Here is a 22,281-nt window from a genome sequence, read left to right on the forward strand (position 1 = left end):
GCAGTATCTGCTGCGAAGAAGACAGCAGGGACAGCACCAAAACCAATGCTGAGAGCAGGTAGCATCACCGGCCCTTCATCACGTTCATCTACAAAGCAGATCCCTTCAGAGTCGAGAAAGACTGTGATAGTCCCATCTACAGGCAAAGAAGGACCCAAGTTAAGTTCTGCTTTTGCCAAATCACTTGATAGAAGCTCAGCAAAACCTTCGAATCAGAGGTCTTCTTCCTTGGCTGCACCTACCTCAAGCTCTCTCCTCAAACGTAAAATTGGATCTGGTACTACGAGTCTGACCTCTTCTGCTGGCAGTAAACGCAAGTGTGATCGCCCTGCGGCTAAGTGTACTACGAGTTCTACAACTAAAAGCGCATCTTCCTCAAACACTGTGCAGGAATCTAGAGAAAAACGTGTCAACAGGATGTTCTTGTCTCCACAAACAAAACTCTATTGTTTCTTCCTTCGATATGCTAACAAGCTTTTTGAGAAGGGGAATCTTCTGCTCCAAAGAGACGAACCCTGTATTCATCTCCTGCACGGAGAATTGAATGGTCTTCTGAAAGATATCTTCGTACGGTTTTTGAAACCATCGGTGTCATCGGTTGCTCTGGTAAATGTACCCTTCTCTGACAGAAATCATCAGAAGAATGATGAGGACCTCATGATTGGGAACGATGCCAAACTGTATATAAGGGAACAAAGGAGTCTCAAGAAATCCACCTTCACTCTGAGTGAGTCAGACATCCAAGGTTTCTTCAGTGCAGTTCGCTCATATTATGTGAAAGCCTGCAATTACATCTTCAAAACCTGGCCGCTAGATGATGAATTAGCCAAGCATGCTCAGGTGCTGGATGTTAAGCTACACCAAGAAGTGGGGTTTGAATGTGTGGAGTTTTTCATCAAGAAATTCCCCTGTCTGTTCAGTGGCGGTGATAGTGACATAGACAGTCTTGAGAGTGAATTCGCTCACTACCAGGCAGACGCCTCCATAGCTACAATTGCTACTGAGACAGTGAGAGTGGATGAGCAGTGGCATCGGATTTCACAGCTCACAGATCCCTGCACTGGTGCCAAGAAGTATCCTAATTTGAGCAAAGTGATGATTTGGTTCTTCTGACCACGTCCTTATTAAAGTGGACATCTCTCTGGCTGTTATCAGAGAACCACCTCACCGCCGTCGAGTCTGGCATTTCACTCAAGCCGACTGGCAGGGTCTCCGAGCAGCCATCAAACTTACAGACTGGTCTCCTATCACTACTTTCTCAAACATCAACTCATCCTGGGAATTCTTCCAAAGAAACTTGCTCTCCCTCATGCACAGATTTATCCCCTCTCGTGTTCAGTTGTCTTACCCTTCCTCCCGCCCTTGGTTTACTGAAGCTTGTGGCGAGGCAGTTGTCCTGAAACAACTTGCCTTTGCCTCATGGAAAGCAAACCCAACTGAGGGCAATCTCAGTTCTTTCCACAAAGCTCGGAACAAGTGTGTAGCTACCCTCAGGAGAGCCAGAAAACAACATCTTTCTCATCTCAAGTCTGAACTCTCAAACCTCTCTCCCTCCCTCAAAAATTCTGGTGGCGTTTAATCAAATCTGTTTCTGGTGTATGTTCCCCCTCCATCCCCTCCCTTACCTCAAATGGCCGCACTGCTGATTCCACACGTGATAAAGCTGAATGTCTAAACTCGGTGTTTGCAGCTAAATCTTGTGTCCCAAACCCATCACTATCTCTACCCACTTTACCCAGTCGCACCCAACTGTCCCCGGACTCTGTATCCTTTTCTCCTGACAAGGTGGAGAGCTTGCTTTCAAACCTCGAGTCAGATTCTGCAACCGGTCCAGACGGCATCAGCCCACGTGTCCTCAAAGCCTGCTCTTCTGCTCTTGCTCACCCTCTCTCTCTGTTCTATTCACCCTCTCATTTTCCCAAGGTCATCTGCCATCTGCTTGGAAATCTGCTAACATCACTGCCCTGCATAAAAAAGGTGCAAAAACAGATCCCTGTAACTATAGACCAATCAGCCTTCTCCCAATCATCAGCAAGGTTATGGAATCCATCATCGCTTCAGACATGAAATCCTTCCTCTTCTCCAATGGCTTGATTTCCAATCATCAATTTGGTTTCAGACCAGGTCACTCTACCCTAGATATGCTGCTACTGCTCTCCCATCAATGGATGGAGGTCCTCAATGCCAGACAGGAAATCCGAGCCGTATCCCTGGACATATCACGTGCTTTTGACACAGTCTGGCACCCTGCCCTACTCACCAAACTCTCTGCCCATGGTATTCAAGGCCATCTCCACTCATGGCTCGCAGACTTCCTCTCCTGTGCCAGTCAACGTGTGGCCCTAAATGGAGTTCTTTCATCCCCTCTTCCTGTGCAGGCTGGAGTTCCTCAAGGTAGCGTTCTGGGCCCTGTTCTTTTTCTGGTTTTCATCAATGATCTCTCGGACTCTCTGGAAAATCCTCTATTTCTCTTTGCCGATGACTCAACCCTCTGCCGTACCATCTGTCATCCCTCAGACCGGCAAGCAGCAGCTTCTTCGCTCACTGCAGATCTGGATAAAATCACAAACTGGTCCAACACGTGGAACATGTCTTTCAATCCAGACAAATCTCACACTCTCACTATGTCTCTTCGAAAGGACCGTTTACAAAACCCCCCATCCACTTTCTCAACAATCCTCTGGAAGAAGTCTTTTCTTTCAAGCTTCTGGGTCTCACTATCTGCCATGACCTTTCCTGGGAAAGTCACATTTCCAACCTTGCCTCAAAAGCCAGTCGCCGACTGAGAATCCTCCGTCGTGCAAAGTCCTTCCTCGGCCCTCTTGAGCTCCTGACCACTTACAAAGCTTTTGTCCGTAGCCTGATGGAGTACTGCTCTCCCCTCTGGGCTGGTGCTCCCTGCCTCCCACCTTTCTCGACTTCACGCTGTCGAAACCAGGGCTTTTAAGATCATTGGCATCTCCCGCAATGAAGCTGAGTCTTTGGGCCTCTCACTCAATCACCGCAGGTTGGTCGGTGGTCTTTCTGTCTTCTACCGACTCCTCTCCAGCCTTGCCCCCCTGCTCTCTCTGCGATTTGTCCCAACCACATTTCCACAGGGGCGCTCAAGGTCCGCCAACAACCCCCTTCTGGTAAAACTACCAAAATCTCGAATCACTGCTCATCTTCACTCTTTCATTCCTCTTTTTCCCGCCTTTGGAATAAACTTCCTCACTCTATTCTTTCCCATTCTTCCCTTCAGGCTTTCAAAACAGCTGTTCACCACCACCTCTTATCTTCCCCCATCCAAATCCTCGATCTTTTCTACCCCCGATAATCCACCCAAGCCCACTTCCTTCAATTCTCCTGCTTTCCTTCCTGAAAGTCCCTTTAATGTCCATCTTCCCCTCGCCATGTTCCCCGTCCCATCCCCATCCCTCTCCCTTCCACAGTTCACCTGTGTCTGTCTGTTCCCCCAATGTTTTGTCCCTTCCACTCCCGCCCTTCTTTGCTCATGCCTCCTTGCTGTGAGTTGTGTGTTAGCTCTCATACGAGCCTCGACCAAGGTATACAAAAAAAAAAAAAAAAAAAAAAAAAAAAGGGAATCTTGGTCATTCCTCATTCGAACGCATCATGTGAGCGGGCACTCAGTCTTGTACGGAAGAATCATACTGAATTTCGTCCCAATTTGAGTGTCAAAACCCTGGAAGCTCTCTTAATTGAAAAACTAGCTCATAGCACCCCTTGCTACCAGAGAGAATACAGCAAAGACATAATCAGAAGGGCTAAAAGAGCCACACAGCTGTCACTCAGCAAAGCTGCCATGGAAAAAGCAAGCAGCAGTAGTACCAGCCAGTAAGGTAAGAAAAATATTGCTTCTTTTGTGCTTTTTGTTAATCTTTGATTGTCCCCTAACTTACTAATATTAACATACATGTAACATTAAAAAGTGCACAATTTTCCCCTTTTTTTGTTCAAAAAGTGGGAATTCTTAACATGTTAAATGCTCCAAAATAGGGCTCAGAGGGCACTAGAGAGCGTCTAGAACCCCAGAGCTTCCAGGGCCCTAAGGCGGGCCCTGGACCCCGCCGCAAGGGTCGAGCGCTCAGCGCTCGAGATGTGCGCTTCGCGCACATTATTTGGTGTCGGTTGCAAATCCTCCCTAATTCTGATTTCCAAAAGTTGGCATCTCTGAATATGACTGGTAGGAAATGGATTTCAGACGTTATTTTGTTTCCATCTTCACTGTTATGCTCTCCAGAATCATTTTGATGAGACGGCATGAATCGTAATTAACGCTCCACTGCACGTCTGCCTTCCCTTGCTCTCACCTCTCACTGCCTTCCTTCACTCCCTCCTCGCTCCCCCACCCCTCCTCACTCCCCTCCCTCTTCTCTCTTTCCCCCTCCACCTCCCATCTCTCCACCTCTTCCCCCCTCCCCCCCTTGGTATTCCCGCCATCGAAGCGACGGGTGGTATGTGTTAGTGATGTAATAATTTTGTTGGAGGCATTTCTGGCAACATCAAAGAGTACCCTTCTTGTGTTTTTTCATCTGTATACATCAAGAAAAATGTAGGTCCTCAGATATTGCCTTGTGGAATCCCAACCCGAAAGGAAACATCAGAGGAAATGACATCATCAAGGGCCACTTGCTGTTTCTGCTCGTTGAGGAAATTGGACAACCACTTTGAACAGCAGGAGGCTGTGAATCCCAAACGAAAGACGATGTAGAAATTGAGGCTGGATACCAGAGTATGTCAAAGGCTTGAGAGATATCCAGAGAGAGGTCCCTCACCTCATGTTGTGGTTCTGGGCATCCATTCACTATTCTGTTAGAAGGAGTAATAATACATCCAAGGTGGAATACACGGGACAGAAGCAAAACTGGTCATCACAGTCGTGGTGAAAAATATTGTCACCCTTGCAATTTTTTCAAACAACTCACAATTTTCTCGAAAAATAAGTTGAAATTAAAGAGCAGGTTGCAGGTCACCAAACATGTTCTGAAAATGTATCAATATGATTATATGTGCATTCAATAGTTCGATGCAAACTATTGTGGTTGCCTAACTATTGGGAAAATTGGTGTAAATTTAACTCCGAAGTTGTTATTTCTCGAGGCTGTTGAAAAAAAATCAGCCGTGTGCCATATATGGATGGTGACGTCACGTTCTCCAAAACAAAGCGGACGCTCACTCGCTCATTGAAGAAGTGTCCAGTTGAGCGGGCCGTTCTTTCGCTTTTTTTGAGATTGCAACTATCTATATTATCCTTTTTTAATTTTGAATTATTGTAGAACAAAGTTATTTGGATATTTGTGCATCATGCCTCGTACGTGTGTCGTCATGTTTTGCGAAAATGGCAGGAAAACGGGTAATCTCTCCCACCGATTCCCGAAGGAATCAAACATTCGCCGGCAGTGGATAAGATTTGTACAAACAAAACGGGCGAATTTTCCCCCAAAGAAAACTGATAAAGAGGACCCTTTGGATAGACTTGTCATTTGTGGTGACCATTTCACAGCCGAGGATTACGAAGGCATAAACACATCTGATCACCACTCTGTGAATATGAGTTGCTGGTTGACAAGTTCTCCAGACACTGCTCTGTCACAGAATCAGTTGTTGAGTTTAAGTGAGAAAAACCTTGATATGTATTCTTAAAGAGTACATGGAAAAACACATAAATAAACTTTCTGAAAAACACAAGCATGAAAAAATTTCTCAACAAATTAACTTATTGTTGATTAAATTACTTTTTTTAACAGCATCAGCAAATTGGGCTATTTCATTTCAATTCTAAAAAATTGATCAATTTTCCACTTTTTTTTTTCTAAATTTGGTGGAATATTTCCCAATGAGGCTAAACATGTTTTGGTATTTATATGCCACAACAGTCTTTTGAAAGTTGGGGTTTGTTCTCACTGTTCACTTTTGCTGGGGTCAAGCTCAGCTGTCAGAAAGATTTCAACACCAAGGCTACGGTGTATAATATATTTGGGTCCATTATTGATTCATTCTATTTCTGAATCTTGAGTGACGAGAGGGTTGAAAATTATTATATCAAGTCACAGACGAATCAAACTTTACATTATTTTATGCATCGAACAAGAAAATGAAAATCTACAAACCAATCCGTCTGGTGGAGTCTGTCAGTGTGAAATACCGGTATCAGTTTTTTTTGATTCAAAACTTAATATATCCTTTAAAATCCGAAAATAAAAAGAAACGGAATTGACAAAATTGACACCCTCGACTTAATATTTGGTATCACAACCTCTGGACAAAATACCTGCAGTCATGTGCTTCCTATAGCCATGAATGAGCTGCCTACACCTCTCTGCTGGCAGTTTGGCCCACTCTTCTTGCACAAACTGCTCCAGTTCTCCCAGATTTGAAGGGTGCTTTCTCCCAACTGCTGTTTTCAGATCTCCCGACAGGTGCTCAATGGGATTTAGATCTGAACTCATTGCTGGCCACTTCAGAACAGTCCAACATTTTGTCTTGAACCATTCGTGGGTGCTTTTTGAAGTGTTTTTGGGGTCATTGTCCTGCTGCAATGATCTATCTTTTTCTCTCTATCCATGATCTATGAAAGAGACCCAGCTTTCCGACACTCGGTTGAACATTGTGCTCCAAAATGCCTCCTTTAGTAATCTCCTGATTTCATGATGCCATGCACACATTCAAGGCTCCCAGTGTCAGAGGCAGCACATCAACCCCAAAACATCACTGAACCTCCTCCTTGTTTGACTGTAGGGAAGGTGTTCTTTTCTTTGAAGGCTTCATTTTGTTTTCTGCAAACATAGAGATGATGTGCTTTACCAAAAACCCCTAATTTGTTCTCTGTCCACAGGACGTTCTCCCAGAAGGATTTTGGCTTGTTCAGGTGTGTTTTGGCAAACTCCAGTCAGGCTTTTTCATATCTCTCTCTCTCTCTCTCAGCAGTGGGGTCCTCCTGCGTATCCTCCCATGGAACCCCCTTTCATTGAGTTGGCGATGGATGGTGCGAGTTGAAACTGTCGTACCTTGTGTCTGAAGGCCAGCTTGAATCTGTTTGTCAGTTTATCGAGGTGGTTTCTCCACCATTCAAAAAATCCTTTGCTGCAATCTTCAATCGAGCTTTCTCTTGCAGCCACAGCGCCATGGGCCTTAAATAATGATAGCATTGCGTACGGTAGACGCAGGAACATCAAGGTCTCTGCAGATTGGCTTGTAACCATGAGAATGTCCGTGCTTTGCTACAATCTTGTGTCTGACCTCCTCAGACAATTCTCTGGTTTTCTTTCTTTTCTCCGTGCTCATTGTGGTACACACAGTGAGACAAAACAGCAGAATGACACCTTTTTCTCTGTTCAAACTGGTTGAATGAGTGATTTTTGGATTGCAGGCACATGCAACTCATCACAGGTGAATTCAATTCCAAAGTCGAGGAGAATCACCTGCTTGAAATTTAATTATTTCGAACGATATCAAAAAAGTGCGAATAATATTGTTCGGGCCATTTTAGGATTAGTGTGTGGAATAAACGAAGATTTAGTAATTTTTTTTTTCAGCTCTATTCCACTTTGTTCCACTGTTAACCAAAGAAATACATCTGTGGATGCCAAAATTTATTTTTATTTCAACATGTTTCTGGAAGAAATGGTTCATTGTTTGAAAAAAAGTACAAGGGTGCCAATATTTTTGGCCACGGCACTATATTAGCAAGTAGGAGAAGAAATGGTGTCTGAGGTTGGCTGCAATGACATTGGCCTTTTGAATGGAGACAGAGTTAAATAATTCTACTTTTTCTCGAGCAGGGTCCAAAATGACTCCATCCTTTGGAGGGAGGATGGAAAGGGAGGATGGGCATGGAAAGGAAAATGCACCAGATGCAAAAAATGACAATATGTCAAGTGAAATGTTTCAATGTTGAGTGTGTGGTGGTGGGAGCTGTCATTTTGATTTATTCTGCTTTAATATAATTTGCTACTTCATCACCATTTGTATGACTTTGGGATCATCTGGGATGTAAACCTGTACAGTGTACACATTGCACATCTCACTTTACTGGAGCATCATCATTTGGACTTTAACAACATGTTGTATTCAACCGGTGTACCAGTTGTGTAGGTGCAGTGGAGAACGGCCTATTGATTTTGCTGATGCTCATAAAGGACAATCGCACGATGGCGGAGCGCTTGCTTCACTGTGGGACACTGCAGATACTGTTCACCTGTGTCCGAGACACAACCCCAAGCATGCAACATGCTTGCACTCTCGCCACAATGGCTTTGCTGAACCTCTCTCACCTCGGCCTTGCTGACAGCAACAGTTTGCAAGGTTTGTCTCAATAATCCAATGCTTTCAGCCTTACAATATCTAGGATCAATATTTTTGATTGTTTCCCTGTGTCATGAAGCGATCGGTAGCATTAGTACATACATCATACCTCGTACGTGTCTGCATTTTGTTAAGAACGTACAGCGGAGGAAATTAAAACTTTACCATTTGTTGTATGACCATGTGATATAGCGTTCTCTCTTTTGAGGTCAACATAGGCCAAAGGTCAACATAGGCCGATTTTCTAAAATCCTCGATTTTCTTCCGATTGATGATTAATCTGAAGAGGATTTGCATATAAAGTCACAGAATTCAACCACCAACTATTTTTGTCGGTCAACATGGGTTAAAATGTCAACATAGCCATATTTAAAAATGTTCATCCGATTGACGAAATTTGAAGAGCATTTGCACATTTGCTCAGTGAATTTAATTACCAATTATATTTCAGGTTAACAAAGGTCAAAAGGTCAACATAGGCCAGAATTTCTGAAATTGTCAATTTTCATCCAATTGACTTGAAATTTGAACAGGATTTTCATAAAAATGACCATCATGGTCACTTGGTTTGGCAGCCATATTGAATCGAAGGGAAAGTCTTTGTAGGAGAAACCACTTAACCGACCAATGCAAAATTTCTCTAATTGACCAACTTCCCATGGGAAATATGATTTGATAAAGATGACGTCATTGGTCATGTGGTCTTACAGCCATATTGGATCGAAGAAGACAAAATAAACAAGAGTAGGCTTGCACCAAGTCCTTCTCAAGATCGCACCAGAGTATGTATTCTATGAATGCCATCCAGTTTTATTTGTGAGTGAATGTGTTATGAAAAATCTAGACAAGGAAAACATTAAATAAACTAGAAGGGCACTCTGTGGAGCGCATACCTCTGCCACGTAATGCCTGATCCAGAACGTATCAGGCCCAATACATTTTTGAAATATAATGCTTTGCAGTACTATATCATTTTTGGCCCTAATCTCTCAATGGTGAATAATTACTTTGAAAATTAAATAATTCTGATCTGGATTCGGATCTTAACCAAAATCGAATCAATTTATCGTGGTCACACACCCAACTTGTCCAAGTTTTTCGTCCGAATCCGTCCATAACTTTTTGAGATATCGTGCTATATATTAGTTTCACCCCACCTATCAATGGTAAAGAATCACTTCAAAAATTATTGGATTGGAATCTTCACCAAAATTGAATCGATTCTTCCTTGTCACACACCCAACCTTTCCACCAAGTTTCAGCCTAATCCGTCCACAACTTTTTGAGATTGTGCTCTCTATCATTTTTGGCCCGATCTCTCAATGGTGAAGAATCGCCAAAAAAATTCTAGTAGTCGAATCCGGATCTGAATCTTCACCAAAATCTAATCAGTTCGTCCTTGTCGCACGCCAAACCTGTCCACAAAATTTCATCCGAATCCGTCCACAACTTTTTGAGATATTTCTGCACATACACAGAAAAAACAGACAGACAGAATAACAAAATCGACTGACCAATATACTTGAAAAATCTTCGATTTTGCAAGTAACAAACGGACAGAGAGGGATGAAAATCTCTGAAATGATATGATGCGTTTGTTGTAATCTGTTGATGACACGTGGGGGGAGGGGATGGTGGTGAAGAGTGAGGCCTTGTATCAGCAGGCATCAGCAGCCGCCACTCAAGAGTGGCATTTGATTATTTCTGAAATTCAACACTTATTTACAGAGGATGAAGGGGAGAACTTGAAGGAACTCGAGTTGAAGGTGTTGCTGACACGGCTGCAACTTGGTGCTTTTGGCAAGGACCAGGCTATGGCGTTGGAACGGCTGGTGAAGCAGGAGGGTGGTGTCCTTCCACCCGCCATGTTGGAACCTGATGTTTTCCGTTCCTTAGCACAAGCGATGCGCATCTTGCCTGCTGAGAGGCTTGCACAACTGGCCCTTGCAAGGCAAGGACTGTTAAGTGGTACCCTACCCTCCTCTCCTATCCCCTCACCCACATTTTTATCCTCCTTGTTACCCTTTCTACTCTCACCCTACTCCTCTTCCCCCTATTCTGCTTCCATCCTAGTCTCCCCCCACCCAACCTAGACTCCTCCCCTGACCTAGACTCCTCCGCCACCACATCCCATCCGAGACTCTTCCCCCCCCCTTCCTAGACTCTCTCCCCCACACCCCATTCCTAGACTCTCCCCCCACACTCCAGTCCGAGACTCTTCCCCTCACACACCCCCGTCCGAGACTCTTCCCCCCATACACCCTCGTCTTGGACTCGATCACACCCACCATCCTGACCCGACCTAGTAATCAACTCCATCCGTCCCTGACCTTGCCAGCTTTTGACTCCCTCCCATTTTTGACTCCCCCATCACGCCGGGCCTCGACCCCTCTCCTGGTCCTCGATCCCCTCCCCATGTCTGGGCCTCGACCCCTATCCCGGTCCTCGACCCCCTCCCCATGTCCTTGACCAACTCCCACCAGTCCTGGACTCCCCACTACATCGGTCCCTGACTCAGCTTGGTCCTCTCATCACCCTCTGCCCCCCACCCCACCCCCACTCCTGCTTCCCCCCACCTCCTTCCCCCTCGCCCGTTTTTACAAGTCCTCAATTACGAACCAATTTGTGTTTTTAAAAATCAAATGTTCAGTCAAGGTATGTAATTGAAACCATTGGTGTGAACTGGGTGCAGAGTGCTCAGCAAATACCTCCTGTCGGAGACTTACTCATGGCATGAGTGCATTGAATCGATCCACATAGCAATGAGAAATAACGTTCCTGAGCAGGAGGTAAGTGGGTTTTATTTATTTTCCTCCTCTGTTTGTACTTTCTGTTGGTAATATATTTGTTCTTTAGAAAAGGACGTGTTCAGCTCGTGCTTTTAACCAGCTTGTTCTGATCGGAGGGATTCCACACTGTTCACTGTCATCGATCGAGTCGACTTTTTGGTAATGCTTGGCATGAGGAAGCAACGTGTGGGTTTATTTTCTTCTCATCGATGTTCCGTATAACGATGGAATTACATTTCCGGAATTTCCAATTTGGCTCGTGGAGCCTCGGGTTATCGGTGGAAATGCACAAATAAAGATGAAATAAACAGACCGAACACTTCATTCAAATTACGATATTTGTTTATAAAGCATATTTACAAATGACCACAGGTTGTAATATTTTAATGTATATTTATTTAATTTAGATCCACCCACCGTCCCCCACCCACTTATCTTGTTGTTGTTGTTTATTGCCCCTGGTCTGTCCTGCATGAACAGACCCACAGCATGAAGACAGATCTTATTATCTCTGCCACCGAGGGTGGACAGAGGTTATGTTTTCACCCCTGTCTGTCTGTCTGTCTCTTTGTCTCTGAATAGGATATCTCAAAAAGTTGTGGACCGATTCGGCCGAAATTTTGGTGGAGATGTTGGGTGTGTGACGAGGACAAATCATTTGATTTTGATGAAGATCCAAATCCGGATACGATAATTTTTTTATCTGATCCTTCACTATTGAGAGATGCGGCCAAAAACTATGCATATCATTATATCTCAAAAAGTTGTGGACAAGACGTGACAGAACGTGGTGGATGAGTCGGTTCGGTGATTAGAACAAGCCGATTCGATTTTTGTTTAGGTCTGGATTTGGATCCGCCCTATCAGTGGGATACAAAACGTAAACTGTTCAGCCTGGTGGAGGTATGTGATCTACTGAGTGCTGTTCTAATCGTTGCTTGTGTTCCTGAGTCTGTAGTTTCATCGAGTTTTGATTGGCCAAGAAAGAAATAAAAGGTGTTACACATCCTGAATTTTCAGACTGTAAGTGGCTTCTCAAGTTTTCGATCTTGCGGACATTACAGGTCACTTAAATCGATTGAATGGTCAGCTTCAAGGCCAGGGAAACCACTGTCGTGTCTCTACAGCGGGCAGTTTTTGCATTTGAATCCAAAATGAATGTGTTCATCAGAGTCATCAAAGACTGTCAGACTGACTCGCTTTCAGACGTGACGAGTGTTTCGAGATTCATGCATGGTGGACGATCCGAGCAACAGCTCTGGTTTACAGCAGCTCTGATGTTTACATCTGATGTCCAAACATCGTTCAAGTACTGTTTTGTGGATCTTCGCAGATACAACACTTTGTTGAAGTTCTTCATTTGTCCCCATGAAACTCGTGTGGAAGCACTGGACCTGACAGTGATTCGATGCACCTCGGTTGGAGATTTGGAGTCGGAAGTTGCAGAGGTGTTTTGTTTCACACCCCTAATTCAAACTTGGAACTTCTTGCTCAGCAATGCGCAGAATTAGCAAAGTCGCTCAACTTGACTTGTTGAATAAATTACCAAAGGGCATAACCAGATTCTGCAAACCTTCACTTACATACAGCACAATGCAGAATGTCATGTTTGCTTTGTTAACAATGGTTGGATATAGCTGCATGTGTGAAAGGACATTCTCCCACTTGCATCACGTTAAAAACAACTTGCGCTCAAGATTAACAGAAGGAAGTCTGAGTGCCTGCATGAAGCTTAACCGAACCAACTATGAACCAGACTGCAAATAAATCGACAAAACGATGCAGCAGCAGAAGTCCCATTAGAAACCGGCCTTCTCCTTCTCCTCCTCCTCCTCCTTCTCCTCCTCCTCCTCCTTCTCCTCCTTCTCCCTCTCCTCCTCCGTGCTTTTCAGCACACAGGGCTGCAACGAGATTCCTCCATCGTGCTCGGTCTCAAGCAATCCTCTCTGCATATAGGCCAGTCAAAATAGTGAAAAAGGTCAAAATAATTGCAATATAATTTTTTTTTCACAATGCATTTTGGTAATGTCTCGAGTTCAACATAATAAAAGTCTACCACAGTCAACTGATGATAAATATTACAAAATTACGTTTTTCAACAATGATGTTGTGATACTTTAAAAATATCTACTCATTTACAATATATGCCATATACAATGTATTTGAACAAAACCATTGTCAATTAATACATTACAATCAAGGACAGTCCTGTTTTGATTAGTTCCATAAACAAATAATCACCAAGATTACAGTTTAAAAAAAAAAAAATTAGCATTTTACTAGGCAAATGTCTTTAAAAAGTAGCATTATTTTCGCAGTGATTTTGATACTTTTCTTCCAACTTTATAACAAGCAATTGTATTGATGTACAACAAACTTGATTACATTATAAATGTTTAATGCATATTTTAAAACAAATTTGGATGGAATTTGGATGAATAGGTTCCTTATAGATTCCCTGCACCAGCATGGCTTCTGCAGCTCATATTTTAGGAAGTCCAAATGCTTGAGCGAAGTGCTTCTGTTACACAACACAATACAGCATTTGCATCTGAAGGTCAATTTGTTCAGTATGTGGCAGATAATGTAGATCATAATATCCGAACACTTGATGGACTTGGTACATTCCATGGGATGGGGATGATTGCCACATTAATACCAGGGAAAACAATCTCGAGCATGGTCCCACGAAGAAATGTAAGTCACAATGAAATTATCAAGGCAGGCCAGATAAGGATACATCAGTACAATTATCCCAAGGGGCAGGAAAAGCTATGTTTCCATGAGCTTGCCTATCTTCGATCCATGAACCAGGTACTAGTTCAGAAACCTCAGATAGATATCCTATGGACACTTACACAATTTCTGCAAATGTCACGTCCAGGCTGATCTGGATTTATGCAGATGGTGCACAAGGGAACCCATCCTGGGAAGGCAACTGTGGTATTCCTGCCTATGATTGACCTCGACCCAACGGATATGACATGCATCTACTCCACGATGCTATTTCTGGCTGAGCAAGCACAACAAAACAAAGTTACCCCTGTAATAACATTTGACCAACCACTATGGTGGAAGGGCCAAACTATCATCACCAATGAACCATGTGACAGCAGCCTAAAGTCAGTTGTGTTGAGAATAGGGGGACTACACACAGAGATGAGTTACCTGGGATGCAAAGGCCATTTCATGGAAAACTCTGGTTTGTCTGAAATACTGGAAGTGGTAAATGGTAGCTCTGCAGTGACACACATGCTCAGTGGCAAGGCACTTGCCAGAGCTCATTGAGGTCATTTCCTTGTTGATGCAGCCCTAAACATTGTCTTGCTTGCTTAAGCATTGAAGCTTCCACTGCCAAATCTACCGAGCACAGGTGCCACCAATGAAAGCTTTGAAATCCAGGATGATGACAAAGGCCAGATAGATGAAGGGCTCTTCCATGACCAGGAAGCTGATGATAGTTTTGATGATACAGAAAACAACACTTCAGACAACTTTGACAGTGATGTAGGTGTTGCAGACAACTTGCTTGTGAAAGTAAAAGAAATGTTTGAGAAGTTGCTTGTAGATCCAGATGTTGCCATAGATGATGAAACCACTACAGCAATATTGGACATCAGTCCAAAATTGGAGCAAGAGAAGCAAAGAAATGAGATAAGCCGTACAAGCTGCTTATGGTTGCAGTACGTGAAAATGATAGATATCTTAAAGCGTTTCCTTGGAGCTGAGAGAACTGACAACTGAAACCTCCACCATGCTACTGTACAAGATATGTTGCCATATTTTGCTGCTGCTGGACATAACTTGTATGCAAGAACCACCTTTTTGTACCTTCAGCAAATGGCCTCACTGCCAACTGACCACCCAGATATCTACACTGCGTTTATGGATGGTCGACATGTTGTTCGTCGCAGTGACAGATTATGGGCAGGTCTTTCAACGGATCTTATAATTGAACAGATGTTGATGCGCAGCATCAAATCTACTGGGGGTCTTACATGGGGAAGGGGGATCTCAGAGCTGCAACGATTGGTCTGGATAAAATCCATGCCTTCCTGTTTTGAAGTGAACCAAGCAATGCAACAATACACCAATGTCATGTACAACACAAGTGAACAACACATAGAAGTCTCTGATGCATGACAGAGAAGAGATTGTGCAGACACTTGTAAACTATTCAATTTTTTGCATGCAAGGAACCCATTCAACACAACAAATGCATCACTGCGTAGCATTGTCTCTGGTGTTGTGGCACAAGATTCTGTCAATGTTGATCAGGCTGATGAAGTTGGCAATAAGATGCTTCTGTTGATGCAAGGACAAGATGTAACAGTATTCTTTCAAGCGAAAGCAACAAACAATTACCCTGGGTTCAAAAACTGCAGTTATATTGAACAAGGAAGCTGTGCATATTGACCCACAGGCACTGTTCTAACAGCTAACGGTAGTGGCTGCAAGAGAAAACGTGGACTCACATGAGTTGTTCAAGCATGAACTATGTGGCTATCCTGCTGCACTGTTTGAGTCAACTGGCACTCCACGGCAGGCAAATAAGGCAGTATTTGCATCTGCACTTTGGAATGAGGTGAAATCCCATGAATGTTCAACACCTACCAAACCACTGTATGTACTTGATGGAGGAGCATTATTGCATCGTGTATCCTGGTCTCATGGTGTAACGTTCAAAGACATCTGTGACATTTATGTACACTACGTGACAAGGAAGTATGGCAATTGTGTTATTGTGTTTGATGGCTACAGTGAGGAACCCTCAGTGAAGGATATGACACACCGGAGAAGGGGAACAAACACAGTGACTGTACATTGCGAGTCCAATATGATTGTGACTGTGAAAAAAGAAGTGTTTGGGGAAACAAACAAAACAAACAACAATTCATCAATATGTTGAGTGAATTATTTGAGCAGGCTGGTTGTGAGAGTGTCCATGCCAGAGGAGATGCTGATCTTCTTATTGTTCAAACAGCAGTTGCAGTTTCTGCTGACAGAGAAACAATAGTTGTTGCAGATGACACTGATATCCTTGTTCTGCTATGCCATTTTGTTAACCCAAACAGCAAGGCAATTTTCATGAAGCCAGAGTCGAGGCATGAATCAAAAGAAGCAAAGTTCTGGGATATCCATGTCATGAAATCCAGACTGGGTGACGGCCTCTGCAAACACCTACCATTCATCCATGCTTTGCTTGGATGTGATACCACATCGTGTTTGTTTGTTATTAGCAAGGCATTGGCTATGAAGAAGTACAGCCAGTTGCAACAGCATGTGGAGATGTTCTGTAAACCTGACACATCCCAAGCAGATATCATAACATCAGGTGAGAAGGCCCTGGTCATCATCTATGGTGGAAAATCAAGTAGGAAAGGGCTTAATGTCAGCAATAATGAGCGACATGCCTCCAGCATCTGAAAATCTCTTGAAACTGGTCAGGTGCAGCTGCAGAACAGACTGCAGCACTGCACGCTGCTCATGTCACAAGCATGGCTTTGACTGCTCTTCAGCCTGTGGAGAGTGTCGTGGAACTGCATGTTCCAACTCACCTGTCCTAAATGATGATCTTTATTCAGAAATGGACATTGATCAGTAGATATGTATACTACTGCATAGGACTTCATAGAATTTAGTATAGCTGTATAAAATGTAGTATTACTGTCTAGAATGTAGTATAAGTGTATAGAATGTATTATAGAACGTTATAGATTTAGTTGGCATAGTTGTTGGCAATACAGCTGGATTAAAAAATGTAAGTACTTGGTTGTCAAACTGTGTAAACTTTATTTTTTCCAGCATTTCGTTTTTGTCGGTTATTAGGGAGATGTATCAGGTTAAATGCTACTTTTTGTTGAAAGAAACACAATGCAAAACAACCTGTGGAGAGTATTGAACTGTTTCGTATAACTCACCAGTCTTAAATGATATCGATTCTTAAATGGACACTTATCAAGAGATATGTGTACGACTGCATAGAATGACTTTATAGAATGTAGTATAAATACACTAACCATACCTGTTGGCAATATGGCTATATTGCAAAGCATAAATATGATTACATTTTACTTACAAAGAAATGGTTCTCACATGAGACTCCCCAATGGTCGACAGTGTATGCATTTGAGGGTAGGGGTAATCTTAATGCACCAAAAATGGTATAGCACTGCAAGTACTTATCATATTCTGTTCAAATTTGTTTTAAAATGTACATTAGACATAACTTATTGTGAACAAGTTTGTTATACATCAATACCATTGCATGTTATAAAGTTTGAAGGAAAGTATCAAAATCACTGCTAAAATAATGCTACTTTTTCAAGACATTTGCCTGGTAAAATACTAATTTTTATATAAAAAAAACCTGTAATCTTGGTGATTATTTGTTATGGAACTAATCAAAACAGGACTGTCCTTGATTGTAATGCATTAATTGACAGTGGTTTTAGTCAAATACATTTTAAATGGCATTTTTATTGTAAAGGAGTAGATATTTTTAAAGTATCACAACATCATTGTTGAAAAACGTAATTTTGTCATATTTCCCATCAGTTGACTGTGGTAGACTTTTAGTATGTTGAACTCGAGACATTACAAAAATGCATTGTGAAAAAATAAATTCTATTGCAATTATTTTGACCTTTGCCCAATTTTGGGGCTAATTTTCCTGGCTTAATACTGCAGTGCAATTCTTCCTTTCTGACCAAAGTTTTCATTTTCAACACTTCCCTATGTGTTTCTTGGAGTCGCCCTCTTCCTTCCCCCATTGGTGTCCAAAGCATAGCTTTTTTAGACAGATGATGTCATCGGTCATGTGGTTCGGCAGCCATATTTTTAAGTGGTAAAGCCACTTCACTATTTCACTATTTCCATATGGCCATCCGTCTGTCCATAAATATGAAGAAGAAGAAACTCTAGCACTGGGTCCTTCAATGAAAAATGGATGAAGTGTGTGCGAATTGTTCTTTTTGTGTCTATTAATTATGTACATATGTTAACTAATTATCTTCTCTTGGAATGTACCTTTTCACCCTTTAAATGGCTGAGACACCTTTGAAGGCCCTTTAAGACCTCAAAGATTCCTAAAGACCCAGATGACCCAAAAGCCACAAAATACCCAGATGATGCAAAGAACCTGTCGACCATTTAAGACTTTACTGTGTGTGTGTGTGTGTGTGTGTGTGTGTGTGTGTGTGTGTGTGTGTGTGTGTGTGTGTGTGTGTGTGTGTGTGTGTGTGTGTGTGTGTGTGTGTGTGTGTGTGTGTGTGTGTGTGTGTGTGTGTGTGATGTTTTTTTTGTGGCGTTCCACTGGAGTGTTCTGATGTGGAATGTAATCACCAAAATGATCGTCATGATCTGAGTTGATTAGGCGAATTAGCTACAAAGAACCTGGAAGAATTCCCATGTTTTAAATGCACACCATGTTATGTTGTATAGAGCAGCTTCATAGGTTCTTCCACGGTGTGGTCACCAAGTTTGAATGTAAAATGTATCTTCATGTTTACTTCATGCATATTTTTGTTCCACTCATTTCTTGCCTCATGCATATTCATGCTTCACCCATTTATTTCCTCATGCATATTCATATTTTTCCATGTGCATATTTATGCTCTGCCCATGTGTGGCGTCATAATCACTGCAGAGGGCGAGCAGGCTTTTCCCTGATCTGACAGGACATGTGGTTTTGTGGAAAACGAGCGTGTTTGTTTTTTTATATTTTATCGATGCTGTTGTGGTGTTTTAAATTGAGGAAAAGGTGAGTGGAACTTTGCAAATGTTGGTTAAACTTCCTGGAGCATTCTTTATCAAGAATCTGGATACGGAGGCCATTCCAGGATAATAAAAACCTGACTTCACCCTCGTCTCGCCACCGGGACAAAGAAACACAGCCATGTCGAGCCCCTTCATATACGTTCTGCTGCTGGCTCCGGTGGTTCGTCGAGAGTCGCCATATCGAGCTCGCTGCACATGTCGTCTGTCACTGGTTTGTCCAACTCTTCCAGGTTTTCGCTCTTTTTGCTGTGATTTGCGCTGTGATTACCTTCGGCACAGCACTTGCCCGGCTCAGAGATACCAATCTGCACAGTAATAGTGTCATTTGGACGTGAGGATCCTGCGGGGGATTTATGTTGTCATTCAGCAACTCGCTCGATTTGAACCCGGGAAATCGTCGCACTGGTAGACTATCTATACCAGCGTTTCTCAACCTTTTTACCCTTGTGGAACCCTTGAAATAGTTTTCATGTCTCGGGGAACCCCTGCATAAAAATTATTATATACCATTATTAATATCTACCTCGTTTTATTAATCACAGCGTTGCCCGTATAAGAGGGTAATTTCAAACAAATCTCAGATGTGAATAAAAACAATCCTTACTCCCGAATGAAGAAGAAAAAGGAAGTCTACAACAGCAGCTGTTTCACTTATCGTAATTAATTCATGGCATTAAATCAAACCATGTGACAAATATTTACAATTGAAAAACAACCAACAACAGATTCAAATATAAATAATAAAAAATATTCGACTTATTCGCTATCGCAGCTGCGTCGTACCTCCTATTACTCTTGTTTTGTTTACATTGATGACGTCACGAGGTCGTTTCTCGCAAGTTTCCGCGATTCACTGTTTGAACACATGTTTCAAACCACTAAAAAAATCTGATTGAATTGGGCCAATCTGCTTGCTTTGTAATTTGGTTGTGCTGCTTGGTCAATTAAAAACGTCATTTTTGAAAGTGTTTGTCAACCCCGAGTCTGCTTGACAATTAAAAAACACACCTCATGTAACTTGATAAACAAATAAAGCTGAAGCAATAAAGGTAAACAGAAGAACTAACCTTGAGAGAGAGAGAGAGAGAGACTTCGTGCTAGGAAGCACAGAGAAGACAGATGGACACCGTGCATGCGTCCCGTACTTGAGTCAGTCACTCAATGATACACGAATCCGCCGTGTACAGGACGTCCACTAACCAGTGAGGGTGGTTTCACACTGGCGCCATATAGACATCGTTAAATACATTCCCTATGGTTGTTATAATTGTAAATAATATAAGAGGTTGAAGCCTCTATTATAATAACCAAGGGGTTTCCAACAATATGCCATACGTGTATAGTAAAATTACGAATATTAAATCAAACAAAACTACTCAAAAATACATTAGCTTATTTATTACTGTTTCTCGTGGAACCCCGAGCGACCTCTTGCACAACCCTAGGGTTCCGGGGAACCCTGGTTGAGAAACACTGATCTATACTAATAAAAGTGTGTGTGTGTGTGTGTGTGTGTGTGTGTGTGTGTGTGTGTGTGTGTGTGTGTGTGTGTGTGTGTGTGTGTGTGTGTGTGTGTGTGTGTGTGTGTATTGGTATCTGTATATGGGGTTTCATAATGTGGAATGGAGTTCTCCCAGGGTGGGATCAAATCATCCATCTTCATCTCAGTAAGGAATCACTATTCATGGACCAAGATGTGAATTTTTCTGTTCTCAAAGTTTTGTACCGAGGGCTCTCTTCAGGATCATCGCTGAGCCCCAGACAGCTTCCAAATGTAGTTCGTTTGTAATAATATTCCCAGGCATGGTTTTCAGCTCACCTGTAAAGTAGTTCTGGGGAGTTTATGGGATCGTGCGTGGTCCGTCTGTCCATCCACAAATACTTGCAATAACTTCTCAAACTACACAAACGATTTCAATGAAATTTGACCACAACCTTCATCACCCATGATAGCATTCAAAAAATATAACGGGGTCTGAAGGGGTCAGAAGGAGTTTACAGGGTGTGGGGTGGGAGGGGGTTGCCCCTCTCCAAAGAGGTATTTGCTTTCTTCTCAGAAACGATACACACAATTCTGATGAAACTTCACTTCAACTTTCATCACCCATAACGTCCCAAAGTTTGATCATGACATTAGGAAAATCTTCTCCAAGGGGATATAAGGGGGATTGCCCCCCAAAATATGTATTTGCTTTCTTCTTCAAAACTACACAAACAATTTTGATGAAACTTGACCACAATTTTCACCACCCGTGATGTACTAAAGTTTGTTCACGACATTGAAAAAAATTGGAGTTGAAGGGTTTCTACGGGGATATGGGTGCGGGTTGCCCCCCAATATATGTATTTTCTTTCTTTTCTGAAACCACACACACAATTTCGATGAAAGTTGACCACAACCTTTATCACCTGTGATGTACCAAGGTTGTTCATGGCATTAAAAAAAAAATCCATAGCTATTCACTTTCTTCTCCATTTTGTTTTTGTGTGTCATCAACGACTACCAGTGGGTTCCTGGTTATCTTATCCAGCCACTCCCAGGTGAGCGCCCAGTGGTATTGCCCCCAAGTTTAATATCTCTGTGAGGTTCTTTGTCATCATTCCTGTAGGTCGAGCTATCACTGGAACAACTTTGGCATTCTTCAACTTCCAGAATCTTCTCACATCATTCTTGAGATCTTGGTGTTTGGTCATTTTCTTGATTTCTGCATCGTTTAGTCCAAAATCACTGTTATTAACACCTCAATGAGCAATGCCTTCTTCTCTTTTTTTTTTTTGGTACCGAAGTCTGATATCTGGTCAGAATGCTTTGTTTTTTATGTTCGCGCCAAATGTGATCCTTAGTTAGGACGTGAGCGGAAGGTACTTCCATGTTTTCAGTGATTACTTTTGGTTTATGTTCCCATAAATTTTCTGGAACTGGGATATGAAATTTTTTGCAGATGTGCCAGCGGGCAACATTGTAAACTCTGCTGTGTTGTTGTGTGTACAGCTGTTCTGGCATGAGTTTGTTTTTGTGTGTGTGATCAGTCATTAAGGAAAACATATCATTCTCTTTACTAACCCCACCTCCACCCCATGTGTATATATATACATATATATATATATATATATATATATATATATATATATATATATATATATATATATATATATATATAAGCCTGGTGTTGGCTTCGTGGTTAGGGTGGTGGCTTGGGATCCCAGGGTCCTGAGTTTAAACCCCGTTGGCTGCTGAATTAACACCAGGGGGTTGACTCAGCCTGTCATCCTTCCGAGGTCGTCGAAATGAGTACCAGTGTACTGGTCCCGGTGTATGCCCCGGTTAGAATAGGTGTACCATATCCCTGTGTGTCGTAAGAGGCGACCAGGGTTGGCGTCAGGAAGGGCATCCGGCCATAAAAAAAAA

The 22,281-nt window shown here is 42.5% G+C and overlaps 1 protein-coding gene across 3 annotated transcripts in view; it reads left to right on the forward strand.

Moving 5' to 3' along the window:
• Positions 1–22,281, forward strand: part of CUL9 (cullin 9) — a 352,312-nt gene that overhangs the window by 93,951 nt on the left and 236,080 nt on the right. For all 3 annotated transcript variants that reach the window (XM_085856907.1, XM_085856905.1, XM_085856906.1), the window contains 3 exons: positions 8,087–8,304; positions 10,033–10,255; positions 10,997–11,093. In XM_085856907.1, the coding sequence (XP_085713033.1) occupies positions 8,087–8,304; positions 10,033–10,255; positions 10,997–11,093 (538 nt within the window). The remainder of the gene's footprint in view (positions 1–8,086; positions 8,305–10,032; positions 10,256–10,996; positions 11,094–22,281) is intronic.

Source organism: Eptatretus burgeri, chromosome 15 (genome assembly GCF_056783735.1).
Source record: "Eptatretus burgeri isolate ZD-2024b chromosome 15, Ebu_testis_v1, whole genome shotgun sequence".
Taxonomy (NCBI): domain Eukaryota; kingdom Metazoa; phylum Chordata; class Myxini; order Myxiniformes; family Myxinidae; genus Eptatretus; species Eptatretus burgeri.